This window comes from Anopheles funestus, chromosome 2RL (assembly GCF_943734845.2).
Source record: "Anopheles funestus chromosome 2RL, idAnoFuneDA-416_04, whole genome shotgun sequence".
NCBI classification, from domain to species: Eukaryota; Metazoa; Arthropoda; class Insecta; order Diptera; family Culicidae; genus Anopheles; species Anopheles funestus.
Window position 1 is genome coordinate 82,181,429 of NC_064598.1, and position 27,065 is coordinate 82,208,493.

The window sequence follows — 27,065 nt, forward strand, 5'->3', positions numbered from 1 at the left end:
ACGTGCTACATGCGTCGCTACTGCCGTGGCAGCGAATAGTGAGCAAATGAAGTTGGATTTAAAAGGTGTTTATTAACATGACAGAAAGGTACAATTAAAGAGATAATTCTTTATTAAGGGAAGTGAAATTTTTAAAAATAAATAAAAATTTCGATCAAATTTTTTTGGATATTTTATTTTTGTTTTCCTAATTTAAATGTAAAAAACAGGTAAATGTTCAAGCTTTAACCGCTGCCAAAATAATGGTCTTTTGTCGTAATGTTTCCTACCACTGTGCCAGTACACGGTAAGCATTATTTAAAACAAACGTCGCACGTGAGCCGACAGTTGTCTCCATCATCATCGTACGCAGATTGCGTCCATAGCATAAAGCAACATTAAACGTAGCAGCAGCCTTATGAGACAAACGAAAAGCATGGATTAGCAGTCAGTTGACGACCGTTTAGAACGAACGAACGAACGAAGGAATGGATTTCAACAACATTTGGTTAAAACCCAGTGACTTGAGTGGAAAGAAAAACTGTTCCCAATCGTGACAGCGTTTGTGAGTGCCCGGTTTAGTTGCGATTTATTATTGCTTTAGGCGTCCATTAATAAAGTGAATTGCTGATTATAAAAAGCAAAATATTTCAGATTAATGAAAAGTTCACTTTTTATTATAAAATTAATAAGTGTTTTGATATTTAACTATTTTCCCATAACAATATGGCGGTTTTTTACTATGATAAAGTGGTACGAAACGAATGAACTCCTAATGAACACAGTTTCCATGGTAACAATGAGAGTAAAATATTTTACTCTCCTCGCTTGAGTACTCTCTCGCTCTCACGCTGCCTCATGAGCTGCTGGGAGACGAATCATCGCTCCGCCTACTTTGTTCACCATACACTCACTCGCGAGCACTATGCGCCGGGATGGACAAATCGAGGTAAATCGTAATATAATATTCATTCGTTAAATTTTTCGCCATTTGCAAAAGAATGCCAAAATTTTTGGATGAAAATTAAGCTCTATTTCGCATGTAGCACAAATTAAAAAACAAACCTTAAAAATCGTAAAAATGTAAATGAACAAGCATATTAGCATTGCTTTCAAGTGTCACGTGTTGTTGTAGGCCAAAACCGCATAGGAATGAAGCGCATCAGCGCATCAGAAACATGCGGAAGAAACAGGTAGGGCTCAGCATAAGAGTTTCATTTTCGGAGGTCCGTAGCTCAGTATGCAATTTTGCCTCGATCGGTGCGGTTCCATTTGTTCGGTGCTCTTGTGTGTATTGGATGAATGGGGTTGTTGTTTTTTCTTTCTTTCATTCATTCGCTTTGTTTTGCTTTTTGCTTTTGTGTGGTACCGGGTGGTAGCACAAAACTGGCCGTCCTGCTCGTACGCAAGGTAGCATCAAGGCAGCATAACCAGCATCACAGCATAAGTGCGCGCGATCGTGATTGATGTTCGGGCTCTTTCCCGAAGAAGGAGGACTTTCTTTTCTACCCGGGGGTTGTTGTATTTTTTCTTCTTCTTTCTTTGCTCACATCCGACCACTGTGGTCCGGTGCGGTGTGCGTTCGACAGCCGCGTCTAGCTCGTGGCAGTTAGCATCCTTGCGTTTATGGTGCAGGACCGGTAAGCCCCTTTAAGCGGATGTGCACAGATCCCGGATGCGTGACAGCGGTGTGTTTTTTGTGGCGTACGCAGTGTTTTGTGTGTGAGTGGTGTGCTCGTGCGCGGGTGGATCAGTTTTAGTGCGCTTAGTAAATGTTACCGGTGAGTCAGCACAGCACAAGTGATAATGTGCAGTGTTCACGATCGTGACCATTGTTTGCCCGTGCGGATGATCATAATGTTGCCGATAGTTTTACTGTTGATGGTATCGATTGTCGTCTGCTAGCAACAATCAAAGTTTTTGGTGGTGCGCAACTGTTTCGCATTTAAAACGGGGGGTGACGATTGTAAACGATACAAACCCCGAAAGGAGAAAAAAAGAAAATAATTACGTTTTGCATTACGAGTGTATTTTCGCAAGTGTCTTTTTTGGAACACGTTTTTTTTTTGCTGTGAGTGCGTGTGAGATTTTTTGGTGTGCATGTGTGTGATTTTGGGGGGGAAAAGTTGTCATCGAGTGTGGATCGGTGTGCATACAATATACGGGAGCAGGTGTTGACTAGAGCCCAAGAACTCCCCCAAAACAGAGTGTTGCAGCGAGTGAAGAAAGAGCAAAGGCAATAAAATGAATCTAGTGACGGTGTTTATGGTGTGCCTGATGGCCATCAGTGCCTGGGCAGAGGTAGAAAGCAAATCAAAGCCCGGCCGTGGACGGGGCTCAATGTGGTGGTAAGTAAATTGCATTAGTACTGCTTAACCCTTACCAAACGATCGTTGCTGGTTTAATGTTGTGTTTTTTTTTTGGTTTGGGACAAGCTTGTCGATGAGTTTAACTGCCCTGTAGATGATGTTGATGATGATGATGATGTCGATGACATCATTATGAGGGAGAACAGGGCCATAAAAACGGGGAAAGAAGAAGTGAAAAAGCAAAACCTTGATCTCGCAACCATTCAGGGTAGGGAAGGCTGGAAATTAATATTTCCTAATCGCCGCTACTTAAGTGTACCATTAGGTAAAGCAGGCAGAACGTTTATCTAAAACGAATCCCTCCCACCCCATCCCTCAGTCCACATCTTCACCTCCCCCCCTCTCGCTTCCATCACACCTCCGCTTCCGTCGCGTTAATAGCAGCTGCCTTTTTGCCCGATTATCGGAACCTGTAGGATGGTTGTTTATTTATTTATTTGCCTTTTATTTTCATAGTCTCTATTTTGTCTTTATTGGTTAATCTGTTCCACTCGCTCCCTGGCCCCATCGTCTCCTAGTGTGTGTGTGTTTGTGCATTTCTTTTTTGCTTCTAGCTGCCTTTTCCACCAACAACAACGAATATCGCTCGGATTTGTGCTCGAAAAGCGAGGGAAGGTTTAAATAATCTCGCCTCCGACTCGCGTGATAATGATTAATAGAAAATTTATGGTTTCAATATCAGTGTTTTATGGTTGGCTTTCCGTCGTTCGCCCGATCGTTTCGTGATCTTGTCGGTTAGGTGTGGTGGTAAATGTGCCTTTTTTGTGTGTGTTTCGTATAAAGTTCGCCTATCTGGGTAGTGTAGTTTTGCTTTTGGTGAGAATTTGGAAAAAAAACACTAAAGCATCCCATTTGCGCCTATTCAACTAAGTTTTAGGTCTTTTTTGGGGGATTAAATCCGTCCTCTTAAAGTGACGTCCGGTCGCGGACAGGGCTTAACGCTTTATTTTTATTTTTTGTCCGGCAATCTCACGGTGCTAGTCTACCGTGTTTTCGCTACCCTTTGCGCGAAAGGTGTCACTAATAGTGAGGGTTTTTGTTTTATTTTCACAAACCAACACAAACAGATTCGGTTTAAATCGTACATTCACGGTCTGACCGTCCCTGGGAATGCGTACTCTGGGAATTTGTTATTTAAACCGTTTTTTTGTGATGGGTTCTTTTTGCTCTTCATTTTTCACTCATGGTTACGTTCAACCTGTCGAGGTGTGCCCTTTTCCGATCCTCGATGGTGGCCTCGAAATGGATATCCACTTTTCACACTCCCGGGTGACAAGTGACAACACGCTTGCTGCTTCCCGCGAGTCGAAGTCACTGTCACTTTGCATCATGTTTCACCTGTGCGTATGTATCCTTGCAGCAGCGAATGATCGAGGGAGGGAAATGATCGCAAAAAAAACAAGCAACAAGAAGAGAAAAAACTTCCTCTTTTAATAAGTATAATAACGATCGTAAAATGTTGATTATAATTATTTTAGTAATTAGTTTTATCATTTAACAATATATGGATGGGCTTTAATTGTTGCGCCCGTTAGCATCGATCGCTTCGACTACAAAGCAGAGGGTATGCCGTACGGATGGTGTAAGCAAATGCAAATTATCTCAACGACCGAGCAGCGAGAGTGAAAGACAGAAATTAACACAGAAATTGATTTGTATGCATCGCCCGGATGCATTTCCAGCCCTCCAGGCAGTGGACGGCCAAGACAGAAGAAGAAATTGAAGGTGCGGTGTGTACCTTACGCCTTGCACGCTGTCCGTTTTAATTAAATTAAAACCGATTTCTACATCCCCACCATGCAAAGAATGAAAAAAACACTCCAAAGTGAGACCTTCACACACTGGTGGTGCATTTGGCAAACGCGTTGTCGTTTGTTTTGGTGTGTTTCGCAATGCACCGGTATGCTCCGCCTTGTGTGCATCGTGTACCTTTTTGTTTTCTTTTAATTAAGATGGAGATTTCTTTTTAACCCAAATTGATCGTTATCGGTCGTATCGTCGTCTTTGCGCTGTCTGGTTTGGGTTTATTTCTTGTTGCGTTCCGACTTCGAGGAGGCTATGTCCATTCGTACATTTCACCACCCCGCTCTCTCGGGTGAAGTAAGCCAAAGGAAGGGTGCCCCCTCCGGGGGAGGGGAGAGGGCAAGGCTGGAAAACAAATCACTCGTAATCCTGTGCCCGCGAGCACTCACCCGTCATAAAGCGTGTGAACGAAACGATTCCTTTCCCTTTTTCGGCGGGCCGTACCGCACGAAAGATGATCGGCCGAAGGGATGCGGGAGATTTATACATTTGCATCAGCCAGCGCGAAAATGTCCAATTTTCGCATCATGATTACGATCCATCCGTCAGCGTTACAGGCGTGTGGAGTGTGATTATTTTTTTTTTTTTCGTTGCCGTTTGCCTTCGTTTGTCAATGTAGTTTAGCGTCGTTTTTTTTCGTTTGTTTGTTTGAAAAGAATGTGATCCTTTGTTTTTGACACAACGCGTTCTATTGATGGAAAGCGCACGGGAATTGTATTGGTGCGAAAATCGCATTGTGTATAGAAGGTGTGAAATGGAATCTTTGGTTGGCTCAAGTACGTAAGCTTTTTTTTGTTGTTGGATGCCACCGATGACTTCAATCGTGCGTTGATCCTCGGTGGAAAGAATTCCAAATTCCATCACCTCGCGAAGCTCCCTGAGCATGCAGTGGAACGAATTTTCTCACGAGGATTACTCACGGGAAGCGAGAGTAAGTGAGACAGAAAGAGAGAAACAGGGAAAGAGTGAAGTTTGTCGAGCATTTAATTTAACTTCCGACGCTGATGAGTGGATCTGCAAGAGCTTTTAGACGGACGGTTTTTCAAACTCCCTAAAAAAACGAAAGACTTCAACGGCAATTAAGCGACAAACCCCACCCGCAACAGATGGGTGTTTCGAGAGCATGAGTTTCGTGTGTGTGCGTGTGTGCGGGCGCGCGCGCGTCCCGGACGCGTTGTACGAGTAGTTTCGAGCTTATCGTTTGCACATAAATCTTCACTCGAAACATTACGGCCGCATGATGGGGTAAGGCTTCAAACCGTCCATCCGACCGTTTGCATTCCGATGCAGGTGCAGGAAGCGGAAACGGACGCAAACGGACCATTTGGCTTAGGGCAGCGCACAACACAAAACACATCGTTCCTCCCCACTTCAGGGGAGCACAACTTCGAACCCGAAAACTCACTGCACTCAAGCGCATGAATCTTTTCAGCTCCTTGTTGCGCTCCATCCCGCAAGCGGCAAAACAAGAGCAAAAACGGCGTTGCGAGTTTTGTATATTTCTTGCGAGTTTGTGTTTGTGCTGTAGATGCCTTTTTGCCTTACCACGCTTGTTTCTGCAAATATGCGCACGGAGTCATTTTTTCCCAGGGTCCGAACGCTGGGCTGTGTTTTGTTGCTACTTTGCGAAATGTTAGTCTTTACTACGGTTGATGCAACCGGATGACGGACTCGGAACGTCCACTGTTAGCTGCTGCTGCATACATACATACCACTTCCTGCTCCCACTGCCATCTCTCTTCTCTTCCCGCGCTGGAAGTTCCAACCGAAGCGTTTGTTAATAGCGTAATAAATGACAAATTAACACCGTAGTGTCATTTTTCATTCGATCGTACCCGCGCGTTAGTCAGGGAACTCTGATGAACTTCGGGCCACCCGCTTACGGTGCACTATCCAACGTTACCGGAGGACTCTGGTGCATTCTTGCAAATTGCATCTCCCTCCTCGTCTTCAACGGTGGGCGCTCAGTGTGTTTTGTATGAAAAATGATTACCGATGTGATTAATAGTGACGGATTGTGGCGGAATGTGTGCAAACGTGGGGAGCCTAACCACACCAAGCCACACCGATCAATCCGTCACGGACGGCGCTCGGCATTCTAGGCGAATAAGTTGCGCGGGTTTTATTCTTTTTGATAAATTAATTTAGCTTCCCATTCCACAAACGGGTGCCTGGTGGCACCTGGTCGCAGACGCGATGCTATCTTACGCGCTGCCATAGCTTTTCTCTTCCTAACCGGGGGGGTAGCGTTGCGGTTCCACCGTGGCCGATGTGAGCGCGCGCGCACGCTCGTACTCGCGTGGTACGTGCAACTCTATTCGATGGCTGGGGCCACCCCGGTCGACCGTCCCGGTCATCACACGCAGGGATAATTATTCCAACACGGAGCGACGATCGATTGATGATCATCTGTTCGAAGTTTGTGCTTGTGTTTACTTCTGCTTCGGGTTTTTGTTTCGCTACAAGGACGAAGCGTTGATGTCCCAGGAGCCGCTAGGAGCCCCACTTGTTCGGTGTACCATTTTTCTGCTTCGTGTGCTCTCGTTGTCACTTGAATTATCATTAATTATTCGATGAAAAATCGTTTGCATTACTCGATTAAGGGTGGTGTAGCCGTGTGGCAGGTATTTGACAAATGAGCGAAACAATTTCCTTAATCTTGAAAAGAAAAAAACAACGCGGGGTGGAAAATAGACGGCGGAGGGAAGGTTTGATGGGGTTAGTATATTGACGTTTTATGCAATCTTTCGCAACGGTTCCTAGTGGTGGCGGTGGTGGCAAAGTTGCAATTTATGGACCTCACACGCGGCCCGTTTGCTTTGGGTTGTATTTATGAGGTGCTTGTTTATTGCTTCCCCTGTTTGCTCGAATGGGGTGAGGTTTCGATAATTACGTTTTGCGATTATCCACTTACATAGCACACGGTGTACGAGTTTATCAACCATTTTTACAACCGACCGTTCAATCAGTGGACGGTTTAATTTAACCTGAATTCCGACATGGTGCAAGGAAAAAAAAACCCCCCGCAATACGATCTGAGCCGATTTGGTCGTGTGTCGAGGTGTCGCGAACGGAACCATTCGGTTAGAGTTTGTGGTTAAATCGGTGTTTGCAATAGGTAATTTGATAACCACAAGATGCAGCGATGCAGAAGTAGGTTCCAGCCCCAGCTTGTTGTGTCCGTTTCCGTCTGGACAAACGTCACATTCCTCGTTTTGCAATGTGATCTACTCGATTTTCTGCACTGATACCGCGTAGAACATGGTGGAGTTTCATCCGGCATGGGTTCATTCGTTCGGAAGAGATAAAGAACGTTTTCCAACGCGGTAAAAGAAATCATCTCCGACAAAGTGGTTTTTCCATAACAGTTACCTGGTCCCGAGGTCGGTATGATCGGACGCAACGGAGCCATCGGGTAACTGTTAAGCGATGGATAGCAGAGAAGCACCTTTGGCGACGGTTTAGCGATCGTTTATGTTTATTAAGTGTTTAAAAGTGGCAAGCGCCTCGTTTGCTTTGAAACCAAGAAAGAAACAAAAAACACCATTTGAAGCGTGTCTGTCAAGCTCCGTACTGGCGCTTATCCAGTTACCGAAAAAGGACATGACAATTGGGTGAGAAACGGGGGGAAAAAAAGAAGAACATCAAGCACCACTCAATATGCTGCACAATTGGAAAGTGATGAAAGTTCCTGCTGCTGTGGTCTCGTGACAGACGCAGGACAAACTTCTTTCCGTTTTCGTGTTCGAATTCGCAGTTTTCAATGCCATTCCGCGAGCGGCGTACGCGATTCCTTACGATCAAGATCAAGACTCAATAAATAACGCATCAAAATCGTCCGTATCCGGCACGCATCATAAATTGTGCGCGTACGTCAAACTGGCGGCACGTCCCCAGAGCTCGACGACGACGACGACGGAGTGCGAGAAGGAGTGCGTGTTGATGCGGTGATCCGGATTGATAGTGGCGACGGATGGTGTTGTGGTTGATTCTCACACACCCGGTTAAGGTTGCCGCTGGCGTCGGTGTCGTCTCGGTGATGTATGATGGCCTGCCAAACACGGGCCCTTGGTCTCCTGACGGGTGTATTTGATGCATTCGCGTCTTGGAGCGTGTGATGATATCGATCCTTCATTTCCTTCATTCTTCGGTGGCACTTGGGTGTTGCTTCGAACCAAAATAAAAAAAAAAAAAAAACAAACAAAAGGAAATCTCCCGTACAAGATTCTTTGGTGGATGTTTATCGTGCGTGCAATACCGCCGATCGCATCCTGTGCAATCTGTTAGAAAACGGGTGAAGTTGCAAACGAAGCAAAAGTGCATTGCAACAAAAACTCGATCGATTCGCCGCATTCGTAACGCGTTCCATTCTCGTTCCGCGTTCCACACGCGCGACACAAGACAAACTAATTTATTTTACAATGCAACGGTGCGTTATGTAAGAATGGACAAAAAGGGTAAAGGAGTTACCGTTTCAAAACAAGGGCGGTTTTGAGGGATGCTGTAGCTCATGCTTTGACGTGTTGGAATGCGCTTACCGCATGTGTGTGTATGTGACAGGTTTTCGATCGCAGTTTTATGATCGTCCGTGGCTGCTGCTGAAAAACGCAAGCCAGCAAAACAGGTAAAGCCCTCAGTCACGTTTCGGCAATCGACGGTGCGATAAATGGGCAGACGGAACGGACAACTCCCGAAAATGTTTGTCCCGACACTTCTGCGACGTTTGGCAGTGGATCAACAACTGCGATCGACTCTCGTGTTCAGGTTTTTGTTTTTGTTTGCTTTCAAGAATGTTAGATTGTCTACTTATCATGAATCATTCGTTGAGGTTTTTCTTTTTGTTTTTTTATTTTGCAACCGAACGGCATGATAAATAACCACGATAATGTTACGCTATCAATTTCACTTCCAAAACGGGTTCGTCGCTTTGATGAATTTCTAGCATTTAAATCTTTTGTTAGCCAAACAATTAAAATCATCCACAAAGCGATCACTTTCACCGTATTGATCACTTTCCCCTCGCTGCTGGATGACGAATGCCGTAAAAGCATATATTTGTGGCTTCCCAGCGGTTTCAGAACGCTGCAAAACAATCAACCAGGGTGGAAACCGTGGGAACGCAGCATTTTGTCCACGGCCAGTCACGGTCAGCACGGTTTCCGTCCGACTGCCAACCGTGGCATTATGCTTACGCAATAAGCACGTAGCACGGTGACAACGGTGACGACGCCAGCCAAACCATTGCTATTGATCCGGTGCGCACCCAGAGGGAACCCGAAGACCTTCGACCACCTTCGCGGGTGCTGATGATGACTGTTTGTCCAATTAATCATACGTCAGCTACTGCAGGAGCAACAGCACAGACGACAGACGTTGCTGCTGGAACTGGAGCTCCGTTTCGGGTGTTTGTAGCGATCGGTCGCTGCTGCTTGCTTTGGAAGCGCGAGCGCGCGGGGGCAGGTTTTTTTCGTCTCATTTGCATTTCGTGACGCTGCGGCACTTTTCTGGGAGACGATTTTTGTTGTTGAACGTCGAGGGCAGGGGTGATGATGGTGGCAACCAAATATTGATACAACTAATTTCTTGTGAAACAAACAGGCTTCGGGTCGATCGTTTCGTTTTTCGACAAACTGCGAACCACGTTGGCGCTTGTGTCGTTTGTGTGTTTGAAGATTTTCGGAACAGGTTGACAGAAGGAAGGCACAGGAATGGGAAAAATCACCTCACAAAACAAAACAATTCAATAAAGCTGAGTATCGTCCTGGTATTCTTTAGCAGAAATCTTTGTTTTAAAGTTCTGTGAAACATCAACTTGAGCTGGAAAAAGTTTGGTTGGAATTTCCTCACCATCTGTAACGACACTCTGTCTACGTCGATGCTTGTCACCTTGACAGCTTTCGGGAACGGAGAAAAAGGCTAAGCTTTTTTGGGGTTTTCCTGCTCACCGGGTCAACTCCATCATCTGTTGTTTGTCAAATGTATTAACGCCTTGGTGATTGAGCTGTACACCACGTGTGTGTATGTTTTTTTGGGTGAGTTTCGGTTGTGGAAAATTTAAGGTCACCAAAAAAAGCTTAAACTCAGTGTTATGTTAGGTTAGTCTTTTTCAAGTGAAAGTTGCGCTGAAAGTGAGACTACTCTAAGAGTGAAAATACAGTGCGACTAATTCATTTCTCACTTATCCGTTTCTTTCATACACAGGGGCATCGCAAAGGCGGGTGAACCGAACAACATTTCGCCGCTAGCGTCCGGCATGCCGTATCTCGATCCAGCCATCCATGCGACGCTCCGACGCAAACAGCGCCGATTGGTGCGGGAAAATCATGGAGTACTGGCCGCGATTACCAAGGGCGCAAACCTTGCCATCAACGAATGTCAGCATCAGTTCCGGACGCGCCGTTGGAACTGCTCGACCCGGAACTTCCTGCGCGGCAAGAACCTATTCGGCAAGATCGTTGAGCGAGGTAAGTTGAACCTGATAAAGTCGTGGAGCGTGCGTGCGGACTTTAAGCGTCCCGTGTAGGTGGATACCGGAGTTAATTACTATTCCGGTGAGCGCTTCCCGTGACCGTGTGCGCGGAGGTGGGTTTTTGGTTTATGGACGCACGGATACCGAACGGAACGGCCCAGTGTCGTCCTACGCGCTTCCAGTTTTTACCATGAAATTTAAACGAGATCTGCCCGGACAGATAGCAAAACGCTACCGACGGCAAACCGCACGTAAACCAGGCGGCGCACGTTGCGTTTCGGTTTCATGTTTCGGCCTCGGCCGGGCGGTAAAGGAAAGCCCTTTTTGATTGCGGAACGCCACACATACGTGCCGTTTGTGACGGAGGCCCCCTTTTGGCCGGGTGGGTAGTACGGGTTTTGGTTGGCAGCAACCATGCCATGTGTGTAATATGATGAGCAACCTAAGTGCCAAAGTTGTGCTGGATAAATATGCAGCAGCAGACGTGCGGATTAATGAGATCTGTTCAGTTAATCCTTCATGTTAACAGATCAACCACTCGAAACGGTGTACCAAGGGAGTAACAAAACACATGCTCCGGGATCTCCGTCGGTAACGTTTGGGTTTTTCTGTCCCATTGTGTTTTTTTTCTATTCGTCCCGAAAAGTGCAAAAGAAAGCAAACTGACACAACGGTTACATCTGTTCTGTGGCTTGGCAAATGTCTTCATATTTCCATCAGCAACATCCAACCGAAACTTCATAATGATGGCAAATAAGCCTCTTGGAATTACATTCTCCCTTCATGTAATCCGAAGGACCATTTGTCACAAAGCGCTTGTGCACACTAATCGTACACATGGAATTTGACCATTTTCAATCGATTCCTGTTGCCATTACACAATGTTGTTGCGGCGTTTGTTGTTTTTCCCCCCTTCCGGATGGTGTTGATTTTCCACAAACACACAAAAACGGTTTCCGCATTTGCTCGGGGCTATCTTCGTTTCGTCCGTTACAAGAGCAAAAGAGCGATGGCATCACGCCCGGAGGCTACTTTGGCGGTAAACGGGTGTTTAGTTGCAGCCTGCAACATTGTGCGGTGTCCTTTACAATCGGCTCTATTCAGAGTCTGATGTTGGAGAAATGGAACAAAAACGAAGGAAAAGAAGGACACGCCTATAGGCATTGGATGATTGAGCGCATCGTTTTGAAATTGTAGCAATGATTTAAGAAATTTGTTTGGAAAAAACCTAACCTGAAGACCACACAGTCAGATAAAAAAAAATAACAGTAAGATTGACGATCAGATTGCCTAACGCCAGGAGTTTTGCACAGCCAGAGGTCGGGTCTTTATGTGTTTAAGAAGAATTCCTTCGAAAAGAAAAAAATACATCGCATGACAAACGACATGTGGGAACTAATCGACTCACTGACCTGTCGTCAGTCGCTGCGGGAAGCTATCTCTACGCTACCTGTACCTGGGGCGTTTGAAAACCTTTGCTGAAAGTTTGCTTCCAACACACAAAGCGTTTTGTCTCGTTTTGCTCCTAAACCCAAAAGTTCCCGTTTCCCGTGCGATGATCGACAAACGGCAACGTAAACGATGCGGCACGATTGTGTGGCTTGTGCTCGCGTAATGAAAATGTCTCTTTTTACAACATAATTCCATCGATCTTCGCCTGGATGGCTGGAGAGACGGGTTAGCGATGCAGGAGATGAGGCAATAAAAGACGACCCACTGTCTCATCAACTACGCGCCGTATCCCGCGGGCCAAACGATTTTAATTCTATCACCATCGTCACCACCACCGCGGCGCGCGTTCCGTTTTCTGCCGATCCACATCCGTAATTGATGTGTGTGTGCGGCTGTGTGGAGAAAGTGCGCTTCACGCCATGCCAGGAAAGGATGGTGTTTTGTGTGGCCAGTGTAGCGGTGGCAGAAGAAATTAAGTCATTATTCATCGCTCGCTTGCCTCCCGGTGGCAATCCATTAGCATTTTTACTGCAGCTCCCGCTATCAATAATTAATGCACTCGCGATAGCTGCGGCAGTGAGTTCAGCGGCGATTTCCCTTTTGGTCGCATCGGCGGTGCAGTTTATTGCGACCACAAACCATCGGCCGTTTAAACGGGCCGCGTTTTTCTTGTCGGTACGGAAAAGCGGAAGAAGGTGTACTGTTCCTTTTTTGTTGCCTTCTTATTTTCATCTCCTAGACGGTGTAACTGTGTGTGTGTCCATTCTGTGGTGTGAAGCCTGTAAGGGTGGGCGAGGGCGATAAATTATAATAATTGTAGGAAAATTAATGGCAATTTACTATCTTGATGCGGTGCAACGAGAAGGGGAGAATCTTGGAAGCGGTGAGGAAATTGGTAGAAAGAAAAGTTCTTTATTGATTATCTTCCAGTGTTATTAATAGAGAGAATGAGTTCACCATTAATAACGCTACCTTCTCGAATTCGCGAAGGGATTTCCCCTTTTGGGAGAGAGCAAATCCTATAACTTCATCACGAGTGCCTTTCATAACTGTCATTACTTAAAAACGCAACAGGATTCGCTTAAATACACTTATTTGCCCGAAAGAAAAAAAAACAAGAGAAAACTTCACTACAAATGTTACCACATATCATCCCGCAGCAAAACATTACAACTCTCCGGCACGATCCTGCTATTTGTGCGTGTCGTGTGAAGTATCGAGCTTTCCCACCGTATGCCGACCACCGTTTGACAGGGCTGTTTGTTTTTTCTATTAACAACAACTCGCGGGCAAACCGCTTGTCCTAGCAGCAGCAGCAAGTGGGTGGCCACCACACTCAAGTTGCCTGTTCCAACTGGGTTCCCTGGGTACAACGGTGCCGACTGATCGAGTTTTCTCGCGATCGCATGTTTGTTGCTGTTGGTCTTTCCCGCGTCACCGAGTATCGGTATGTGGTCGATAAAGACGAGTGGAAGCAACAACAACAAAAAAGCATAACCAGCAGCGGCTACCGGCTGTTGTTGCTCAAGTGTGACCGGTGGCAAATAGGAGTTGGTCAAACACAAATACACGCGAGGTTTGATCGTTGCGGACAGCAGTGAAACAATACCCGGCATTCATTGGTTTGACGGCACTTTGCGGGTTTGAATGTTTGCATCGGGTAATGGTTGGCGTAATGAGCGAATGGGATTTTGTCCAGCGTGAGCCATAAGCCGTGAACCAGAAACTTCACCCCGTTTAAAGGCACTTGTGCCGAAGCTTCAAGCTGAATCGAAAGATTAAGGGGCAGTTGCGCTTGTAAAAGCCACCTCGATGGTGGTCTCACTGATGCCCGGTGGCACTTATCGATCTGCTCGGTTGCTTTTTTTCCTCCCTTTCCCGTTTTGCTCCCGTGCTCAGATCCATTTCTCGATCGATGGTGCCGATGGTGCTTCTCGTCTCTTCCAAGCGTATATTACAGCCACCGTGCGTACCGTGAGAATAAAATTCATCTTTATCGCAAAACTTTATCTCTACACTTCGATTTGTTTATCGCAAAATGGGTTTTATACTTTGCTGCCCGACTCGTACTCGAGCAGTGGGCACCGGGGTCTTAATTGACCGGCAAATTAGGGCCCCATATAAGATGATGCGAGGACTTTTTTTCATGCTTTGCACTTCATTCTCTCCGTGCACCGTCGCACGTGTGTCAAACCTGGCTTACTGGGGCACATCTTGCCGCTCGGGAGGAAAAGATGAATCGGTACAGCGCCTCTCAACAACTTTATTACCGAAAGCCCTCCCATATACCTGAAGCAATTAAACGCTATAAATCTTGTCACACTTTTCGAGTTCCCGACATCTCCTGGCAGCACCCACCCAAGTGTTTCGCGTGGAGTTCTCGTGGTTTTTTTTGGTTTAATTTCGTGTTACGTTGGATGTTAAAGCTTCTGGCTATGATCGGATCACTAGCTTGGCTTTTGAGGCGGGTGACTTTAACGGGGATTTTTTTTTTGTTTCCTATTTTCGCCGCTCGCCCAGTGACTGTCGTCTAAGGGGTGCTAGGGATAGGTTCACCATGCCATGCCGACGGTTAAACCATGATGCTGAGTTTACGATCGACCCGATCGTAGCCGGGCCTGATGATGGTGATGATGACAGTTTTATTTTTATAACACCGGCCATAAAGTGGTGAGATGAAATCCGGAGGCAGCACGGACTGTGTGTTTCGTTTAGCGAATGTTTTGCCTAGATTTTGGTCTGTAAAAATAGGTAAGACGATGGAGAAAAACGCGCGGGTCCGTTTTGTGATCGGAAATGTCTAATGCGGTGTGTTTTTTTTCACTCCTCCTGCTGTCTTTCCCAATCTGCTGTCTAGGTTTTTGTCCCGCCTTTTTGGTGTGGATGAGGTCTAATAGTCTAACAAATCGCTTCAGCAGGACGCACCCGTGTACCGAGACACGGTACGTTCGACCGATCTCGAGCGTGTTTTGAGAAGCGCATCCCTTCGCACGAAGGGAAGTTTTTTCCTTCCCTGAGGGTGTCCAGAACAGGGACTACGAGAAAATGGTCACGAGTGTAAGGGCGAGTGTGGCTATGTACGGTAAAAGCTCGATCAGTTCGCAACCTACCAAAGACCCGAACCGTGTTAAACCGTAGCGATATATATTAATAAAAGATTTTATACGCTCCATAAATCAGACGACCTGGAGGGATGAAGTGAGGGACCAAACCGAGAGAGAAAGAGAAATATAGCGCAAAAGCTTTAGGAGCCGTGCAGCGAAATGTACTGGAACCTGGTGGTCCGAGAAAGGGACTCTCGGTTGGTCACGGAGCACATTGTCTCTTGGTTGTTTTCATTTGGATCTCGACTGTGTTTTTTTTCTGGCCTTCGTGCTACGCTGTGCCAAACCGTAAAACCTTTCTAGTTTAGGCAAAATCGTCTGACAAACCGCACCGAGACCTACCGGGTTGCTGGAAAGGAAGCGATAAAATATTCTACCGGGACAGTTTGTTTGTCGAAATATTTGTGCGCAATATGTGCCTCTGGCTACTGCGAAACATTTCGGCAATTTTTGCACAAAAAAAAAAGTTTGCCTCGAATTGCCAGACAGATAATTTTCCGTATCGATCGAACCCATCGAAAGACCTTAAAACCTTAGAGCCGATAATTAACATCGCTCGAAGATGAGGAATTTCGAAGGGGGTTTTTGGGATAAAATTGAAGGACCGCTCAAAATTGGCTAACATTTTGCCAAAATTAGACAATGACCATGATTAATGTTTCGTTGGTTGATCGTTCGTTTTTAGCTGTTGCTTTGTGTGTGTTTTTTTTAATCAGCCCCATGAGCCTTATTTTCCTGCTTTTCGCTGATGAATTAGATTACCTTGGTGCATTTCAATCATGAAAAAAAAATATTATCCTGAGTATTTCCTATTACTCAAATGAAAAGGGAACCTGTTCTGCAATGCCCTACTAAATGCAAATAGGTGCAACGTATGTGAACACGAGACAACTGGTTAAGCGAAATTGCTTCTAACTTTATGATGTCTTTTAAAACGACGGAAACGATCTCAGGATATACGGTTGAAGGAACCAGGAAATAAATAAAAGACCAAACAAAAGACCCAAAGTCTGTGTGCCGAAAATGCAAAATTGTTGTCTCCCATCAGCCGCCGGCAAACTTGAGCGAAACATGAATGAACCAAAAGACGTCCCCGTCCACCGGAGATACGTCGGTGCAATACGGTGCTGCGAATACAAAACTCAAACGTAACGCCCAAATTAAACCATTAAACTAATTGTTTGTGGAGTTTGGGTTACCGTTTTTTTATTTGTTTGTTGTAGTGTTTTTTTATGTCGGCGCGGCATAATGCGATCGGAACTGAAACCCTTTCATTATTACATTTTGGGCTCCCAAACCACGCAAAGCATGCAGCCTACCGAACAGTCCGGCACGGAAATGGAGAGGCGGTTGTGAGACGTTGTACACCCGAAAGAAAAAAAACAACAACCCATTGTGTGATTGCCAATACGCGGTTTGGCATTCGAGATGAAAATGAAATCGAAAAGCACAGAACTAGAGGCGGTCTGAAGATGATGAAAACAAAGCAAACATACACTTAACCGTACCAGACACATGAGACAAGATTTCGACCGGATTTCCTTTTCGTGTGCGATCCCAACGTGCGAGGGCATACACGTTTTGCTTCCTTTTTGATTTGATTTACCATCTCACGTCACCCGAATTCGTTTGTAACCGGAGGTTTGTGTTTTGTTTGTTTGTTGTTTATCTGCCCTCGTTACGTACCTACCGGTGGACATTTGTTTGTCCGCGTGTGCAACGAAAAAGCTCAATGGGCGCTGCAGCGACGAACCCGGCAATTATCGAATTGTGCAAAAACAACCTAGACAGCATTTGAGACACGTCTACGGTGTTCTACTGGAGAGTAAAGAGGGTAGAAAGAATGGAGCCAACAACAAGGAACGGGGCACAGTATAATCGAATTTAAAGCCAATCCTAAAAAAAACCTTCCCAACAAGAGAAGAAGAAAAAAAACAGACAAACGAACCCAATCGTTTTGTGTGATTTGAGAGATGAAAATATTTTGATTCCATATATAGGAGGAATAAAAGTGAGCCCGTTTGCATATATGGTGAACCATAAAGGGTAGAAGATCGACTGGCGGTAAAGGCCGGGAGACTGTATTAAGCCTTGTTCTGCAGATCAACCAGGTAACTGGAACGGAGTATGAATGGATTGAAAGGTTTTCTTTTATTTTTTGGGGAGAAGGGATATTGTTACGATCTCATTCGTTTGACAGTATTGGATCGATTCGTATACGCTAAAGATACACATTATGCTTCACTTTATCGTACCGGAATCACCCCCAGCGTTCGAAATCAGGCCGCTCAGATCGATGACAATTATGGGCACGGGGAAATGGGGGGAGGCAGAAACCTGATCAAGATGATGTCCGAGGTGATTATGCAGAGTTAATTTATTCATTAAGTAAGCGATTGGATCGCGATCGGGCGAGTTGATGACCCCCAGGGATGTCGATGATGGATTGCGGTCGAAAAAAGGGGGTTTTGCTGACGGACATGTTCGATCACGATCAACCGCGTGCCGTTGTCCACTATATCCCCACCCCCTCCTACTGCTCGACTAGCGTCTAATGTCTTAATCCAATAAATAAATTCATCGATCCCGAAGCCAACCGCTTGACTGTTTGGTAGCGGTGGTACCGTTTAGGACACCCGCCCAAGTACCGCTAGGGAGCTGGCATATCCCCCTCGGTTGTATTTCTTTTTCATCTTCATCGAAAACTCGTCAACTTCCCAATCAAACGCTCAATCCTAATAAATCAATTAATAACCGATCAATCACTGACGCACAGGGCACGCATTCCGGATCGATTCACACACACACACTCGAAACTCGTCCTGTCATCTTTTTTTTTGTGGGTGCTTTGGGTTAGTCTAGCGTTTGAAACTGGCCAAGGGTCGATCCCGAACCGCTCGTCAACCAGTCCGGCCAGTGATCCGGTGACAAACGACATTCGGTTGAATATAATCCGCTTCGAAGCTGGAAGCTGAGATGTCGAGGAAAAATCCATCCACTCTAGCGTTTTGGGCTTTTTGGCGATGGTGTACAATTACCTATCCGAGATAGATACGTAGATAGAAGCGATACCCCGATAAACCGAGAGAGAGAGAGAGCGAGAGAGAGACCAGAAGCAAAACCGGGATAGAAGTGGTGTGTGTGTTTTTTTTTTAACCCCAGACAGAAGTCCGTCTGGTGCGCAATCGTGTCAGTTGATATGACAAATGAATTGTCACAAATTAGTGCCAGTTGACAACGAGCGCATTCGTCTTTATTTTCCGTATGACAACATTCCAGAAATATTTCTCATGTGCGCATTGTTACGATAAAAAGCGTTACTGTCACTTAGTGTAGTAACACATTTTCCTACGTGCGCAATTGATCGATAAAGGTAATTAAAGTCTCACAAGTAGAACATGTTGGAGGTTTGTTTTTTGCTTCTCTACAAAAGCTCATCACACTTGGACATCTTATCTTTACTTTTTACAGTTTTTTTCCCCCTTCGCAATGTACCAATATCGATACGGCGAGGTGTGAACTAGTCTTCCAAACAAAGGTAAAGTTGAAACACTCACACATTATTAACTGCGAGACGCAATCGAAACCTCATTACGCTGTGGCCTGGTTAGCGTCGTAAGGAGTGGTTTTGTACAAGTGATCATAGCTGCGGGTTTATGGTACCTTTGGCAACTTTGTGGCTCACTAATGATGGCTCGTAAAACCACCAACCTTCACCGGCAGAACCTATAACCTTGCATTACACCAACGCCTATCCGTACGGTTTGGTGCGTAGACAATCGAAATGATGTACCATTTTGTGGCAAACCTCACTGGAATGGATGTAACGATGGCCTTTTGTTCCGACTGACTGGCTCGTTATCGATAGCAAACTGTTGACGTGTCCTTGGTGAGTTGTTACGCTTGTTCGGTGTGTACGGTTGTGATTTGAATCATTGAACGATGCACCAACAACACCGATGCACACCCTCATTGATACGATTCGAAAACCCCCCCGGGAGACTTCAACAGATTTCAGGGCCGTACGGAGATGATGGATAGAGATGAGGCGTAACATTTGACAAATCAATTGCTACCAGACCCTTTCTTTTGGTCTGTCATATTCTACCAGTATTGTCTACCTGTGCGACGGTCTTTCTTCCGGAGGTGCGTTATTGCATCCCCAGTTGGATGTCTGGCTCGAGGTCACCGAAATTCTTCCAGATGTGTCTTGGTTGTGCTGTCCATTGACACATGCTGCTTCCCATGCAGTTCTAAAGGATCTTGAGCATTGGTAGAACTGCACCAGAACAGACAGAGCTTCACTCAAGTTTAGTTGCCGTTGGTCGCACTACTCCTTCAAGGGTTCCACTCGACAGGGGCTTTATGATGATTGATGATTGTGAGCAGACTTTCCATCGTTCCGCTGGTTCATCCTCGGGGAGTTTAAGTTTACGACACCCAGTGCGCGCTGTTGTGACCGAACGGATCGCAATCGTTTAGCAGAGATGATCGACCTGCTTCGACCAACTGCCGAGCAACTGCAGTAGGTGTAAAGGTGTGAAATTGGCCCGGAAAATTGGTACTAAATGTACGGTTATGGGCCTTTCGACTGTTCGAAGAAGATGACTACGGGGACCAAACACCGGCGATGAATAAACAAGTGCCACATTCGTAATCAGTTCCAGCCTAACCGTATCTTCGACTTGAAGCAATCAATTTAGTTTAGCGCAAAAAGATTCTGCGTTCGTTTCGCAAATCTTCGAGGCGGATAAGTTAACGGACTGTTTAATCAGTTTTTCTGACCACAACGAATGAAACGCTTCGATGTTCCAAGTTTCGCCGAGTCTATTCCACTCTCCAACTCTACTCTAGTGGACGCTCCGATGAACTCTTGTGTCTTTAAACAACATTTTACCTGTTACATAGGTTATCGCTTAAGTTTCATGTGATTTCCTTCAAGAGTGGCCCTTCTATATCCCGAAGTGGTTAGAAAATGTGAGGAATTCTCCAAAACGTTTGTTAGCAGGAAGAGCCACTTTCAACCAGCATCCAGATTGGATGAAATTAAAGCCCCTTCGAATGTCTCGAAACCGTCCTCAAAACGGGTGTTTATCCGTATTCTATAGCTAAGCTTCGTCGTTCTTCTTCTGGGACTCATAGCTGAATGGCTTTTGTCGTGTTCTGGCACGCTTTGGCTCGCTCATCTTAACTCCATCATTTCAGAAGGGATACACTCTTGCGTCTTACGCTTTTCGGGGACCTTCGGCTTACCGGTCATGATTAGACGGTACGGCCTTAAGTAGGATTACAAAACGATTTAATTTATTTTAATCATACCTCTATCTCGCTTACTCTTTTTAATATGATTTGGAAATGGATATTCGAAGTATCGCCTGCAAAATGAAGTACATTCGGTTTGGTTTCGATTGATTTTAAGCCTCTCGTTCGTTCTTTTTTTTTGTGTGTGCTCTTTTAATGTCACTTTCCAAACAGTAACCCTAAAGGAATGTTGGGAAAATGTGCCACTTTACTGATTCTCTTTGCTTTACGCTCTTCCTCAACAGGTTGTCGTGAAACGGCATTTATCTACGCGATCACCAGCGCAGCAGTAACGCACAGTGTGGCACGGGCTTGCAGTGAAGGTTCGATCGATTCGTGCACTTGCGATCGGTCGCATCAACACCGTGAGCCACAGATGAACAACATGGGTGCGGTGGCGGGCGTCGGTAACTGGGAGTGGGGCGGCTGCAGTGACAACATTGGATTTGGGTTTAAATTTTCCCGCGACTTCGTCGATACCGGTGAGCGTGGCCGGACATTGCGCGAAAAGATGAACCTCCACAACAACGAGGCTGGCCGAGCGGTAAGTGTAGCTGTGTTTTTATTTTTTCTGCATGTGTGTGCTAACGTTACGATCAATCAGGAAAAGCTTTACCCATAATAATCATAAACATGTGTACGTTCGATCAATCGATCGTTCGATAGGTTCCGCTATGAAAGCGTGACCCTTTTCGTTAATTTCGCCACTCCACTCCAGGTTTGGCGGAGCGTTTTCTAGTGTGGACTGGTGTGGAGGTGGGCAGGTGAGCGCGGGGATAAATGTTGCCACACAAGTGGAACACCCATTTTCCAAAGGGAAGACGGTTGCAATGGAACGGCATTTAGCGTGTGGTACGCCAATCTCATACCAGGGGGGTCCTTCGTGGCTGTCGGCTGTTCGTGTGGCCATCGCTAAAACGATTTCATAAGCGTTTTATTTTATTTTATTACTTTTCCTCCTTATTACACCACAGTATGAGAGAGCGAGAGAGAAACCAGGGGAACAAGATGAAGAAAAAAAGCGCCAGAGCAACCAAAGGTTGGGAGGTAATCTCACCACCCGGGGAGGGTGGTGATGGGTTGAGCGGGTAAAAATCAAATAAATAAAATTTATTTATATCCTTTTTCCCCCCTTCCAGCCGTCCGATTTTTTTGCCACCGTCGAATACGGCTCGAATCGTGGTCACGGGGCTTAATGTTGTTCACCATTTGACCGGAGCGAAAGATTGCGCTTGATGTTGGTGTTGTTGTAGTATGCTCTCGATCGCTTATAAAATACAACAACAAAAAAATGCCTCCTTGGGGCTTCCAATGCTACGTTCGCTCGATCTCACGCGACAACCAATGCGAAACGGTTCGCCAATAATCGTCAGGACGGACTTTCGATTCCTTCTCAATCGTTTCCTCCCGCCTTTCTCTTACACCTTCCCACCATCGCACCGTGCGATGCGATCAATTTCATTAATAAATGTTTTAATCCCTTTCCGCGTGTTTTGCCGCACGGTGGGGGTGAGTTAAAGGAAGGCAAGGCATTACGGCTTACCATTGGAAAGCTTGTGTCTGTTTTATGTTGTTTTTGCAGCTTTATAGTATTTCTCTGATTGCGTGATCGTACGCGTAGAGGCTTCTTCCATCTAAAGGAAAACAAATTTCTTACAAAAGCAAAATCAATTCACTGCCCATCGTTGGACGTATGCAGGTTTGAGGGGGGCAAAAAAGCACATCGCATGCATTAAACTGTTGACAGCTGATAAAACTGGAATGAATTCATTTATGAATGTTATTAATTCGTGGTGATTGTAATTAAGTGACATATTATTTGTGCTTCCTTCACCAGGGTACGTTTTGCTTTAGTGTTTAGACGATGGGTTTTTTTTCTTTTCATTAACAAACGGTGATTCACACGGTGACACAAGAAGAGCATCCAAAATTAAAGACGGAATGTTTATTTTTGCTTTAAACATTCCATACACTCCGAAGCTCCCAATGTGCCTCCGTCGTTGGACCGTGTGTGTGAGAATTGATAATTAAATTTGATGACTCGGCTGAGGTCGTCCGCCATCGGCCGCCAACGTCCGGTGCATTGAGAGGTTTGACTGGTAACAGGCGGATTAGCAAATCGATGCTCTTAACGAAAATGGACACAAGCTGCCACCCCTGCCAATGGGTCTTCTGACACACGATCGCCGAATGAACGGTGGTTAAGACATCGCCATACTTTCGTAGCGTAGCGTCTGTACGAGACGCGACGTTTAATTGATTTTTATTGCATTTTATTTGAATTGCGAATGAAATGAATGGATCTTTAATGTGACGATAAATCCTGCCTGACGTCGATGCATCTTGGAATTGATTTTTTTTGTGCGGTTTTAAAATATAAACCATTAGCAGGATTAGCTCGCACGATCGTATTGTGGGAGAAAATGAGTATAAGCAATTTCATACAAAAGCACGTGACAGACTTTAACACATTTTCCGTTCTCTCGCTCCCTTTCCACAGCATGTACAGGCGGAAATGCGACAGGAATGCAAATGCCACGGTATGTCCGGCTCCTGCACGATGAAAACGTGCTGGATGCGGCTGAACAGCTTCCGGACGATCGGTGACATCCTGAAGGATCGGTTCGACGGTGCGTCACGCGTAATGGTTAGCAACAGTTTGCGCAGCACAAGCGTCAACGAAAACACGCTCACGAATCGGGCCGGTTCGAACAACGTTAAGACGAACGCGAACAGTGCCGGGGGTGCGAACCCGAACAGTATGCTGGGCAATTCGTTTCACGCCCGTGGTCACCAGCAGAGGCGAGTTAATCGGTAAGTTTTTTTTTTCTTCACTTTTGATCGATTTCAATTTTTGTGTGCGAAGTTTCTGTTCCTCACTTAAGCTTGATGAATTGTGACATTTTTTTCTTACCTTTTCTCCATTTTTGCTTGCTTGTTTTCCCACCCGTTATATAGGTATAACTTCCAGCTGAAACCGTACAACCCCGAACACAAACCACCGGGCACGAAGGATCTCGTCTATCTAGAACCATCGCCCGGATTCTGCGAGCGTAATCCACGGCTCGGTATTCAGGGTACGCACGGGCGCCAGTGTAACGACACCTCGATCGGTGTGGACGGTTGTGATCTGATGTGCTGTGGCCGAGGCTTCCGAAGGCAGGAGGTGACGGTGGTGGAACGCTGCTCATGCACCTTCCACTGGTGCTGCGAGGTAAAGTGTAAGCTCTGCCGAACGAAAAAGATCATCCACACGTGTAATTAAGGATGTTCGCTGTGTATGGCCCTTTTGTGCCGTTTTGGTCCTATCGGTCCCGGTAACGTGTCCTTTCCTGGTGAATCGAGCTCGGTGAATCATAAGCCAGCGTGCACACTGTCATCCGAAGTGTCGAGTGGGTTGTGTTTAGTTTCGTTTCCTCCGGCATTTTTTTTTGTTGATGTTGTTATCTTAAATATTCGACTTTTGTTTTTAAAACGCGGTATAATGGATGATGGCGACGCTGATGCCGTGAACGAGGGAATGGAATGTTGCTGCTACGCGGGATTAATAATCTCATCGCTCAGGAGCAGAAGAAAAAAAGAGGAGGGCACAACACATAGACAGCGCGTTCAGACACGTTCAGGTCTGGATGGATTTATCGGTGTACAAAGAGAAACAGAAGGAGTTAAAAACAGGAAACGTATCACTTTCGATAAAATCCCAAACTTTTCGCTTTTTCGATTTTTTTTTTCTGGGACGATAGACAACATCAAACCTCGATCGATATTTTGAGCTTGAGTAGTGTGAGAAGCGTAGCGTGGACCAGATTCGTCCAAAAAGGGCACTATTTGTAAATAGGTGTTTTTTTTTAAATATGTATTTTTATCATTAACTCTATACGATTCTCTCTTCTTCATCTAACAGTCTTTAGTTTGCTACATTGGCAAAATGAAAACTTACCAACACAGTAAAGTGTAACCGTCAAAGGTTAATGTTTGGTGCTGGTTTCAGCTTTATCTGTGCATCTGTTTTAGAAATTATTACACAACCAGAGTAACTAAATTGACTACCAAAAAAAAACACAAAACAAACAATAATATGTACGAATTACAACTAGCAAAAAAAGAAAGAAGAGAAACCTGGAAATGAGGAAACTTGCGAGCTCTTGGTTGTTTTTGTTGTATACAAAATTAACAGACTTTAAAGAGCTAATGGTTAGTAATGAACGGAACTGAAGGACGCTGGCAGAACTAGGTAAACCAAAATTTTATAACGTGAGAAACCATTTTCGGCATGTCGTTCGGGTATAGGTAGTTAACTTATTGAAGCTTACTTAAAGGATTTTTTTTCTATAAAAAGGAAGTTGGTACGAAGGCTTTCAGGAGAGGAACAAATTGTTTCAGTATTATAGTCAGAAGCACAACAGTATAAAAAAAGTATCTTCCCTTTACCCCTACCCCCCAAAAAAGCACCCCCTTTTCCCTTCTCCCTTCCTCTTTCCCCTTCCCCCACACAAAAATAGGTGCCAGTTATAAATGTGTATATGTGTCCGTGGCAGGTTTTGGTAGGTGTTGAGCAAACGGTGCGCAAACGATATCCCAGTTATTTTAATGTTTTAGAAGCATCGATAAGCGCATCAAAATGCTTTTTTTGTGGCTTCCTGGATGCATAAGTGTATGTGTGCGTGTTTACGATGGCGATGTATTTTCCATCAAAGCGATGGATACATTTTAACCTTCCCCTTGGTCCCTTAGACTTAGAGTGGAAAACCGTAGCTGTACATAGAGCGAAATATTAGTCACTTAAGGCCATAGGTAACGTAAAGTAGGTAAAACAAAACAAAAAACGCACAAAAACAACAGAAAAACAGGAAACAAAAATAGCAACCCTTAACCATAACACGATTTCGTTGGATCCCCATGTTCAAATCAAACGCGAGCGCGAGTGGCTCGTCGTGACAGTAGAAAGAAATCCTGAAAGACTGAATAGAAATTAACGCGCCAAAAACAAAGCTGTTTTGCTGTTTAATGTTTTGTGTGTAGTTTTTGGTTAGGGTTTGAAGCGATCCGGCTGAAAGGGTGGCGTTTTCATATATGTATAGTATGTCTTATCTGCGATACACCAACAGGTGGCAACAGGAAAAGGTACGGAGGATGAAGTCGAAATGATCGCACGTGGAAGTGATGCACCGTGATGGAGCTATAGTACATTCCGTGAGCGGATGGATGTGCTTTCTACAAGGAATTGGTTGTCCATTATCTGGAGAAAGGAACCGGAGGAACCACGTAGCGCGAGACCAAAGGATGGCTTTACTTTGGCGCTCGTTTGGCGAACGTTTGTTGCTCTATTTCTGGGCTTTTGGATTTTGCGCTGGGAAGATTGGATGTTGATTTTCTTGAGGAGTTCCACAAGATCTACAATTCTCACTTATTTAACGTTCGTGGCGGATTACCCAATCGAATTCGCATTGGGTATTCTGATGTGTGGGGTGAATTACTACCCATTCGAAATGCATTACCTTCAATCTTCTCATCGCACATACATACAGGCTGCGGCGGATGGATGCCATTTTGTGCCATCGTTTCTGTTAAGCGGATGCCGAAACCATCCGGCAGAACACCCACGCATGATCATTTCGTACGTGAAAGTCGAAAGACTCATTCATGCCTCATGACTTCGGTACTTTGAAGTGTCACCATTCATTACTGTTCTCTCTTCCTTTCGTATGTGTATGTGTATGCAATCGGTTCGTGTAAGCAATCATACCAACAGAGATAAAGTCCTTCAGAAAAATGCGTTTTGGTATAAACAGCAGCTAGTATTACGATGTTTGTAAGAAGTTTTTTGCAAATTGTTTTATATTGTGCGTAAGATGTCAGCATTAATATGGATGCTTTTCCCTTCTGAATTGTGCTAGCACTGTGCCGTATGCAGTGTAGCTTTCATTTCTTTTAAATTAATAATTAATATTTTGGTTTGTTTTCTGCCTTCATTCAGCAGAAAAAGAAAAAAGAAATAAAACAAACCGGTATCTGTATTATTTGTGTATTGCATAAGTAATTTATTAACACCGCTTTTCCACCCCAAAAAAGGATGCACAGAGTAACACGAGCTTATATGTATAATGTACGGAACGGATCTTAATTTGTTTATGCTTTAGTAGAGCGTTCGCTTCAATGTGTAAATAGTCGCTTTTAGTAGATCTGGTTCTGTACCATCGAACGGCAGCCCTGCGCAAGGATGAGGAAAGCTAACGAGGACGCTTCTTAGATTATTAGCAATTAAGCAGGCAATCAAAACATCCAACGAAGCTAGCCGTAGACATAGAAAACAAAACCATGCAAAAACAGTTTATTTTGCGTGCGCAAAACAGGTAAACGATTGTTACGATTCCTTGTTTTTTTTTCTTTTTGGGAAGCAATCAAAACGAAACGTTAAGCTTAATGTGAAAAATTGTAACAAACTTGTGAACTCTTTGACATGTATACAAATATCTGTACGGCAGAAATGATTGTGAAAATAGAAAACAAACGATGCCTCGAATGTCGTGTGAGCATCGCCCGAAATTAACTGATAATAAAAACGAAAATAATCAAAACAATCTAAAA

The 27,065-nt window shown here is 44.9% G+C and overlaps 1 protein-coding gene across 1 annotated transcript; it reads left to right on the forward strand.

Moving 5' to 3' along the window:
• The first annotated feature begins 1,222 nt into the window (after positions 1–1,222).
• LOC125775034 (protein wingless) lies at positions 1,223–27,065 on the forward strand. Its single transcript, XM_049445458.1, has 5 exons — positions 1,223–2,327; positions 10,353–10,615; positions 20,723–21,021; positions 22,978–23,291; positions 23,436–27,065. Exons 1-5 carry the CDS (start codon positions 2,224–2,226, stop codon positions 23,740–23,742), a joined length of 1,287 nt encoding a protein of 428 aa, XP_049301415.1. The 5' UTR covers positions 1,223–2,223; the 3' UTR covers positions 23,743–27,065.

Bases quoted from the DNA above. Each gene is read 5' to 3' on its own strand.
- LOC125775034 (XM_049445458.1), top strand. From the start codon at position 2,224: ATGAATCTAGTGACGGTGTTTATGGTGTGCCTGATGGCCATCAGTGCC. The intron at 2,328-10,352 runs GTAAGTAAATTG...TTTCATACACAG, and splicing joins GGACGGGGCTCAATGTGGTG to GGGCATCGCAAAGGCGGGTG. The intron at 10,616-20,722 runs GTAAGTTGAACC...CTTCCTCAACAG, and splicing joins CGGCAAGATCGTTGAGCGAG to GTTGTCGTGAAACGGCATTT.